This window comes from Bubalus kerabau, chromosome 10 (assembly GCF_029407905.1).
Source record: "Bubalus kerabau isolate K-KA32 ecotype Philippines breed swamp buffalo chromosome 10, PCC_UOA_SB_1v2, whole genome shotgun sequence".
NCBI lineage: Eukaryota > Metazoa > Chordata > Mammalia > Artiodactyla > Bovidae > Bubalus > Bubalus kerabau.
The window spans coordinates 25,539,671-25,548,910 of record NC_073633.1 but is presented as its reverse complement, the minus strand read 5'-3'; the positions used below and the strand labels follow the sequence as shown (position 1 = coordinate 25,548,910).

The window sequence follows — 9,240 nt, the reverse complement described above, 5'->3', positions numbered from 1 at the left end:
GGACATTATCTTTCCTTTACACATTGCTCTTGACATGGCATGCCACCCAAGGGGGTTGGGTGAGGGGCTGGCTGTTGGGGAAAGAAAGAGGGAGAAGATGCTGGGGAGCTGTTCTACTTTTCATTTCCCTTATCTCCTTCAGGGAAGGATGGAGTTTGGTAAGAACCTAGCTCAGTGCTTGGAGGTGAGATAGGCTCCTCCGAGGTCAGAGAGGGAGGCTGCACCCCTTCCAGATTTGTCACTAGGCCTCAGAGGGACACCAGGCTCCTTGGGTCGGGGAGTCCTAGCAGCACGGCCAGCGCCTTGCCCAGTCGACGGTCTTCTCCAGTATCAAGTGTACCCCTTCCCCATGTTCCTTCCTTTCCACTCAGCTTCCAGGAGACTCCTCAGGACACCAAACCCCCACCCTCATCCAAGTTCAGGTCTAAAGAAAAGGCAGGGAGGGTGTGGGGGCAATGGTCTGACTTAGAATTGTGTGTCTCAGAGAAGAGACTCTGAGCGAGAAAAGCCCTTCGTATGTAAACAATCTAGAGAGAGAAGGGTTGGGTAGGGAAGGGAGCAGGAAAGACAGAGACAGAGCGAGAGGGAATGAGAGAATTTAAAAGGAGAGAGGGAAAGAAAAAGCAAGAGATAAAACCAGAGAGGGACAGAAAAGAAAGAGAAGGGAGAAGAGAAAGAAAGACAGAAGAAAAAAACAACCAGGGGGAAGAAAAGAGAAAAAAGGCAGGTCAGAGGAGTGAAGAGGCAGCGCCCAAAGCCGGAACTAGGCCAGGCAGGTGCCTCAGGTGAGGAGCTGGGAGAACAGGAATGCCAGGCTGAGGTCCAGGAGGGCCACGGCTCCCACCACCAGCGGGTTGGCAGCTCCCTAGAGAGATGGGGAAAAGGCAGTCTCAGTGCCTGAGGACCAGGTGCAGCTACGAGTCCCACCTCCTGCCCTGGCTGAGGTGGCAAAGCAGAAGGGTCCCAGACACCCTTCCTCAGAGGAGAGCAGGGATATCTCCAACTTTGGCTTTGGATTGCAAAACAGCCCTCTACTCCCAGGCAGAGCCCTGCCTTCCCTCTGGCTCCCTCAAGTGAGCCCATCCCCCGCTCCTCTCCCCTCCCTGCAGCACGTGGCCCAGGCAGAAGGTGCCTGGCCTTAGAAGCAGACGTTGGCAGCAGGCGCCTTTACTGCAGTGAAGCAGAGAGGGATGAAGGGGTGAGGATGTGGTTGCTAGGAAACAGGAGAAGGCCTGGAGTCCAATCAGAGTAGAGGGTTCTAGGGAAACTCCACCCTCCCAGTTTTCTGCCTTCTTCCCTATTTCCCTTCTTCCCTGGAGAGGGAGGGAGAGTCAGGGTAGGGAGGGAACAAGCTTTTCCTTTTTTATTCCTGGGCACCAAAGAGAGAAAGTGTGGAGGTGGGGGTGGGGGTGGAAATGATATGAAAGGAGAGCACGGGAAGATGTTCTGGCTCTACTGATAATTATTCATTTGTAACCTTGGTGAGTTACTGTAACTGCTCTGGGCCTCAGTTTCTCCATGTGTCAAGTGAAGGAGTTGGAATGTGAAGGTCTTGGAGGTTCCTCCCAGCTTGAAAATTCTCTATTTCTATTTTTTTTGAGGCAGGATATAGTCCAAGACTGGGTAGGCAAAAAGAAAGCTAAGTGCAAATCAAATCCCCACAGGGGGTCAGAGAGAGGCCTGGAAGTGATGATAGGCCAAACTTTGAGGGGTAGCAGGGCCAGAAAGGATGGGAGACTCAGAAGGCACAAGGTTGGTGGGGGGAGAGTTTCTTACCGGCTGGGCGGGCCTCTCCGTTGCAGCAGCCTCCTCAGCCTCTTCCACCAGGCACCCGGCTTCAGGACCCCTTGAGGACAGGCCCCTCAGGACTGGCAAAGCTGCAGGCTCTGGCTCCGAGCCCCCTGGGGTGCTCAGCTGGGGAAAGGGCTCTTCATCCTCCCCCTCCTCCTCTCGAAGACTTCCAGAACTGTCGCTGCAGCCTCCAAGGAGTGGGGAGCCATCTCTGGGCTCTGGCCCTTGCATCCCAGCCTCATCCTCAGCCTCATAGCCAGCTAGTTCCTCTGCCTGCTCATCCGGGCCCCCCCACTCCTCAGGCCAAGCTTTGGGGCTGGAGAAGGGACCCCGGTCCCCTCCAGAAGGCAGTGGGCTCCGGCAGGTAGGGGGTCTCCAGGGTTGGTGGGAGGAGGCAGGACTGCTGGGCAGTTCAGGGGAGCCCTCTGAGGGGGTCAGTCCATTCTCGTATACCCCAGGGCTGTCCTCATCCAGGGGCTCGGTGTCGGAACCTTCAGAGTCCTGTCTGGGTCTGCGGCCTGGGGTAGGGACAGCTATGAATCAGACGTGCTGAACTAGCCTTGGGCTACCAAAGCTACAATTTTATCTCTCTGTCTGGTCACCCCCCAGGACTCTGGTACCCCAACTTTACAGCTTCTCAATGCCAGGTTCCAACCCCCAGTCCTTATTACTCTATTTTTCAAATGCCTACTTTAGTTCTCAAACAACTGGGCTTGGTCCCCACCCTCTGTCCCCTTAGACTCTCATACCCTGGCTTTTCCCATCCCCAGTCCCCTGCAGGGATTCACTGTCCCCTTTTCCAAGCCCAGGTCCCTCCAGCTCCCAGGAAGCCAACCCCCTACCCCGCCTCAGGCTACCCACACCTTACCTGGGGCTTCCAACATTGGCTGCAGATCTTGGGCTATCAGTTTGGCCATTCGAGCTGCCTCCACAGCCTTCTCGGCAACGCTGCTGGCTGCCACTGCCTTGAGAAGGGCGTCTGCTGCCCTGTCGGGTTCCAGGGACAGGGTCTTAATAGACCTACTCCAGTCCCTTGACCCATCTCCCTCCCAACCCACCACCCCCCATGTCACAGCCCCCAGATCTGAGATCACCTCTGGCGGCCTCAAGCTGGCTCACACTCTGCCAGCTGCTCCCCTTCCACGGCCTGGCAGGGCAGCTGGCCTTCGCTTTCCTCTCCAATACCTGGGCTGAGTTTGCTGTCATCACACCTTCCCATTCTTCTCACACCCCTCCAACCATTTCACCCAATAGTAACACTTCCCTTCCTCCAGCTGCAGGGGCCAGGCCCTCCCTGCTGCCTGCAGCCCTGTAATTCCATTCCTGTCCTGCTCCCTCCCAATGACAAATGAGGCCTCACTCTCTTAGCACCTCTCTGCAGCTCACCTGCTTGGTGCTCAGAAGCTATGCCACTTTGCTGTGTTGATACCTCCTGTGTTATGAGAATTTAAAATCTTTTCTTCAGCTACTTCTGTTATCACATCCTTCTCTCCTGCCCCTGATCACTGTCACTGCCCCTCACCCCATCTCCTCCTTTCTGAGCTCTGGAACTGGGTGGGTCTCCCCTTCCTGCCACTACCTATGCCCTCTCCCTGCTAACATGCATGCTTTCTCACCATTGTGATCATACCTTCTGGGTGAGCGCTTAATCTCCCTTCCACAACCAGCCTTCAACACTGCCCTGCTCCTTGTGTGTTAGTTGTTCCGTCGTGTCCAACTCTGTGTGACCCCATGGACTGTGGCCCGCCAGGCTCTTCTGTCCATGGGATTTCCCAAGCAAGAATACTGGGTTGGGTAGCCATTTCCTCCTCCTGGGAGTCTTCCCAACCCAGGGATCGAACCCAGGTCTCCTGCACTGCAGGCAGATTCTTTACTATCTGAGCCACCAGGGAAGCCCAGCTCTGCTCCTCAGTAACAGGTAACTTTGAAGCATTATCAATCCCTTCCTCTTTGTTATTTCTCAGTTTTCCATCTGATGTCAGATGTTTCCTCAATTTTCCCCTCCCTTTTACCCTCTGCTGTTATTCATAGATGCCTTATTCATTAATGCATTAGTTCTGTAATCTTGATTGAAGATGGGGTGTAGGATCAGAGGCAGAGGTAATCTTGACTGAAGGACCAGAGGTAAACGTAATCAGATATACTTGCCATGGGCTTGAATGTATCAAGACCTGTGACTTCCTCGGGCCCTGGGCTTGTTTTATCTGGCCTAGGAAAGTGGTCTGGGTATCAGGGTATGGAGAGGATCATGGTGTCCCCTATCATCTTAGGTCTACTTCCTTTTTATATACCGTGGGAGATATGGTTAGCTTCCTCCCCTCAGACCTGGTCAGTCAAGGACTGTTAGAACCTGCTTGGAGGGATCTCAGATACCCCTGTTCTTCTGTCTTACAGCTTTCAGGATCTATATGCTTAGCCCTGGTCTGAAACTGAGCTGGTCTCAGAGTTTAAGACAGCGGATTAGGATCACAGTTTGGGGTTGCATTGTGTTCTGTTGGCGGCCAGGAAACTGCAACATTGACAAGGGTCTGTGCTTTTCACTTCGGAGGGTATGGTTGGTCAGAACCTAGCCACTAGACCCAGTCTGTGTTCAGGAGTCAGGCCAGGCTCAGGCTACCTGAATGATGTAGTCTATGTGCACCTGCTGCTGAGGCTCTGCTGTTTCCATGGCAACCAGCAGCCAATCAAGTTTGCCAGGCCTGTTGCTGGGGAGATCAACCAGCTTCCTCCTACTGCCTGATCTTTCTGGCTACTGAGACCAGTTTTTCCTGCACATGCCCACTCCCTATCCAGCCTAAAGTGCTCCCTGGTGCTCTGCCCTCCCCCTTCCCTGGCTCAAGGCCCTGGACTCTAACCATCCAGAAACTTACATATATCCACACATAGACATTCTCTGGTTCAGGCCTCTACTCTGAATATGACCTATTCACACACACACACACACACACTTTACACCCAAGCATATTTGGACATATCTTGACTTTCATACTCTGAAACCCTCTCAAATTTCAAACAAGATCCTTCAACTATGCCCTCCCCTTTCAAGAAAAAACAATATCTAAAAATTCCTATGTGTAAATTGTATAATTAGGATCTTATGAACTCATTACAAATAGATTTTTGGCTTTCTTCAGTCACAAGCCATTAAGCACTTAAAATTAAGCACTTAAAATGAGGCTAGTCCAAATTGAATGTTGTACTCTAAGTGCAAAATATATATCAGATTTCAAAGATTTAGGAAAAAAAAAGAGGGGGTGATATAAAAATCTCTCCTTAATTATTTCATACTTATTTTAGGTTGAAATGATAATATTTTGGATACATTGGTTTAAATAAGATATATTATTTAAATTCATTTCATCTTTTTCTTCCCATTTTTTTCACATGGCTACTAGAAGATTCAAAATTATGTATTAGGCTTACATTATATTCCTAATGGACTGCACTGCTTGAGATAATGAGGTTCCTGATGCATGAAATGTAATCTGATTTACAGAAAGAAAATTTCATTTACAGGCAAGTCTGCTTCCCTCCAACCTTTATCAGTTGGGTTAAGGGAGTTCGAGGAGTCTGAGCTGAGAGGGACTATTTTTTCAGGTGGGTAGATCAGCTGTGGGCTTGCGTGATAACTCAGTTGGTAAAGAATCCGCCTGCAATGCAGGAGACCCTGTTTCGATTCCTGGGTCGGGAAGATGCGCTGGAGACGGGATAAGCTACCCACTCCAATATTCTTGGGCTTCCCTTGTGGCTCAGCTGGTAAAGAATCCGCCAGCAATGTGGGAGACTTGGGTTCAATCCCTGGGTTGGGAAGATCCCCTGGAGAAGGGAAAGACTACACACTCCAGTATTCTGGCCTGGAGAATTCCACAGACTGTATAGTCATGGGTTCACAAAGAGTCGGACACAACTGAGCGACTTTCACTTTCCAGATCAGTTGTACAAACTAGACCTTCCCCAGGCCTAAGGCTGAAATGTTATCAGACTGTGGGCTGGCTTGGATGTAGTTAGGAATGTACACCTCTTGTCTCTCTGCCCGGGGCTGTTGCTCCCAGCAGCAGAGTCCTGGAGGCTGGATCAGCTACAAGACGAGGAAGACTAGGAACATGTCTGAGTTCCAAGAGGTTTCCTGGGCCGGCACAAGGCAGCGCTCATTGCTACTCCCACACACAACAATGACACACTCCCTACAAAAGACACTGAGACACACTTATAGTCTAACAGGGCTTCCCTCAAATACCCAGCCACCCACAGTTACACCTAAGTCCACCTGTAGCCTCAGATATAAACACAACAAATTCCCAGGGCTACAACTGCCAGGTCCTAGGCCTTGGGTCTTGGTCCCCCTTTAAGCAACGCCTCCCCGCCCCACCCTTCCGTATCCACGGCGTACATTCTCCCCTTAACCTAGCTTCGGGCTCTGCACTGGGTGCCCACCTGGCAGCGGCGATCTCCTGGCGCTGGCGGGCAGCGCTCACGGCTCGACGAGCACCCTCGACCGCCCTGTCCACCTTCTCCTTGACTTTGCCCCGGCGAAGGGCCAGAGGGAGGAGGCTGCGCACGCGCCCCCCGTGCACTAGCCGGTTGCGCTTGTACTTGCCCTCCTCGCGGGACCCGTCGGGGCGGGTGGTGCGCCCGTAGCCGTGCCGCCGGTTGCCCAGCCACTCGCCCTCGTAGCGTAGCCCGTTGGAGCGCTGGCTCACGCCGTAGCCGCTGCGCCGGTCGGCGCGCCATTCGCCCGCATACACCTCAGTGGCCGAGCCCTCGATGAGGGCGGGCGGCGCTGGGGCCGGGGGCCCGCTGGCCTCGGAGCCCGGGGGTCCCGTGCTGCCCACCTCGCTGCTCACCTCGCTGCGCAGGGAGCCCCGCTTGCTGCCCAAGGAGCTTCGGCGCCCGCCCGCCCGGAGCCCGCTGAGCAGTAGCGAGCGGCGGAAGAACCCGCCGGCCGCGGGGGTGCGCTTTCGGGAGGACGCGCCGTCACCGTCCCCGGGCCCGGCCAGCACGAAGCCTCCCCGGGAGCCAGAGGCCGGGCTGCCTCCTTCGTCGCCGGGCAGGGGCAGGGGCGGGGGCGGCGTCGGGGGGTCACTGTGGCCGGAGTCCAGGGAGGTGCGGCGGGGCGAGCGCAGCAGCGCCGCCTGATGGTAGGGCACACTCTGGCGCACCCCGTAGCCGTGGCGCTTCCCCGCCTGCCACTGGCCTTGGTAGGTGCCTGCGGGGGGCGGGGTAGGAGCGGGAGAAAGAGTCAGGACCTGCCGTTCCTTGCACCCCCAGCCCCATGCGCCCCTGGAAGCCTCAGAGTCGGGTGGGAGAGGTGGGGGCAGTTGCCGTGGAGGTCGGGGAGGGGCACTAGGAACTGGAGACTGGCCAGGTTGGGTCGCAAGGTGTGGAAGAGCCGAGTGAAGACTCTGCAGGTAGCAGGAGATGCATGGATTAGGGGCGTGCGAGTAGACAGGGGAAAGGGGAAGGGACAGGCAGGCTGGGGTGTGTGAAGGACAGGCAGTCCAGAGGGCGTGAGGGGCAGGGCGACGGGCTGTATAGATGACACATGGCAGGCAAAGAGAACTCTCAGGGCAAGCTGGCCGAGGAGATGTGAAGGGACAGGCAGAGCAGAGGCGTTAGGGTCAGGCAGGTGGAGGGGGGAGTGGGGGGGGGACTGGCAGACGGGGTGGTGAGGGTCAGAGAGGCGGGATGTGAGGGTCAGGCATACAAGGAAGGGGAGAGGGCAGGCAGATGGGGGAGAGGAAAAAACAGGCAGGGAACAGGCAAATGAGGCGTGTGTGATGATGGGGGGAGAGGGCAGAAAGATGGGCGCAGGGGCGCTTATCGATGGGGAAGGAGTGTAGGACGACAGTGGAGCACAGGGGCGTCTGGCTGGGGAAAGCATAAGCGGGGCAGGCCAGCGGGGAGGCGCACGCGGACGAGCAGACAGACAGTGGGCAGGGCCCCGCACCTCCGTCGGAGTAGGTCTCGGTGCCGTAGCCGTCCTGGAAGCCGTCCTTCCAGAGCCCGGCGTAGCGCAGGCCGGACACGCTCTCCCACACGCCGCTGCGCCCCTTCAGCCCGCCCAGCCACTCGCCGCGGTACGTCCAGCGGCTCTTGCGCTCCACGCCCAGCCCTTCGCGCTTGCCCTGCTGCCAGTGGCCCTGGTAGCTGTGTCCGCCGGGCCCCGTGAAGACGCCCAGTGACTCGAAGCCGTGCGCCCAGCAGCCGCTGTATTCGCCCTGGGCGCCGGGCCCCGTGCACACGCCGTAGCCATGTGCCCGCCCCGCCTCCCAGCCCCCCACGTAGCAGCCCCCGTCGTCAAAGTCGAACTTGCCCCCGGGGGACATGCATGTAGTTGGCGCGGCCTCAGCCCCCCGGTGGCTCAGCGCATCCTGGGGCTGGAGAAGCCGGCTGGGGGCCTGGGAGCCGGGCGAGGCCTGGGGGCGGGGGCAGTTAGACCGGGGCCGGGCGGGGGGGCCCCAGCGCGGGCTGGCAGGGCCGGACCCTCATCCTGAGTGGCTGCGGAGAAAGAGGGGGGAAGTGGCGAGGGAGGCCCCTCCTCTTTGCCCGCCGCTCCCTGGCCCAGTGGCTCCGGGGCACCAGCACCGCCCCCCAACCCCCCACCCTTCGGCAGCATCTTCCAGCAGCTCCTAAGCTTTGGAGGCACAGCGCTCCCCCACCCCTCTTTTCTTATAAAGGGCCGCTCCCAGGGTTTGGGGTCCTCACCCCTAGCGGGAGTCCCACTTTTCCAACCTGGACCCCAAAGTATCGAGTGTGGATGGCAGTAGGCGGGGGTCCTAAGACGGGGGCTGGGCAGAATCGTAGGCCACCCGCTTCCCTGCCTGCTGTCAGGACCTCTCTGCCCCGGTTCTTTGGCTTCCGTGGCAAGGGTAGGGGGTGGTTGAAAATGTACGGGGGAGATCGGAGCAAGGTGGATAGAGGGTTTGGTGGGGGAGAGGATGGGGCTGGGGGAGGCTCTGCAGGGGAAAGGCAAGGGTAGGGATGGTAGACAGGCAGAAGGGAGGAGGCAGGTTACTCACCATGTGGGCTGGGGCTCAGGCTGCCTCCCAGGCACAGCATCCATGACCGGAGACCTCCACTCCCACCTCGCCCAGACAAGCCAAGCCCCCTCCCCTTCCGGAGAGACTGCTCCAACCCAAAGAGCCAAGGTGGGGGAGCCGCAGGAGAGAGTCCCCTCTCTCCCCAGCTGGAGGAGCAGGCGGTGGAGGGAGGGGGCGCGAGGTAGTGGCAGGGGTAGGGGGAGATGAGAACAGTGTAGGGGAAAAAAAATCTGCCTTGGATGGAGATAAGGAAGAGGAGCTGGGAGCTGGATGGGAAGAAAGAGGGGGCTATCAAGAGGGGGTGTTTTTATTATTTTCTTCTTATGGTTGGGAGAGGGGGGAAAAAATCAAAATTCTGATTCCATCCCAGCACAAATCAATGTTTGCTCCCTCCCAGCATCGCGGGGGA

The 9,240-nt window shown here is 56.9% G+C and overlaps 1 protein-coding gene across 1 annotated transcript; it reads right to left on the bottom strand.

The window, feature by feature from the left end:
- Positions 1-781: 781 nt before the first annotated feature.
- JPH4 (junctophilin 4) lies at positions 782-8,117 on the bottom strand. Its single transcript, XM_055536276.1, has 5 exons — positions 7,739-8,117; positions 6,226-6,997; positions 2,660-2,778; positions 1,777-2,309; positions 782-865 (listed from the first exon to the last, which is right to left on the bottom strand). Exons 1-5 carry the CDS (start codon positions 8,115-8,117, stop codon positions 782-784), a joined length of 1,887 nt encoding a protein of 628 aa, XP_055392251.1.
- Positions 8,118-9,240: the final 1,123 nt, after the last annotated feature.

What these genes read in the sequence shown, in the direction of transcription:
- JPH4 (XM_055536276.1), bottom strand. Translation starts at nt 8,117, where the DNA reads ATGTCCCCCGGGGGCAAGTTCGACTTTGACGACGGGGGCTGCTACGTG. An exon ending in CGAGACCTACTCCGACGGAG is followed by an intron (nt 6,998 to 7,738) that starts GTGCGGGGCCCT and finishes CGCCCCCCGCAG; the next exon opens with GCACCTACCAAGGCCAGTGG. An exon ending in CGGAGAGGCCCGCCCAGCCG is followed by an intron (nt 866 to 1,776) that starts GTAAGAAACTCT and finishes CCATCTCTCTAG; the next exon opens with GGAGCTGCCAACCCGCTGGT.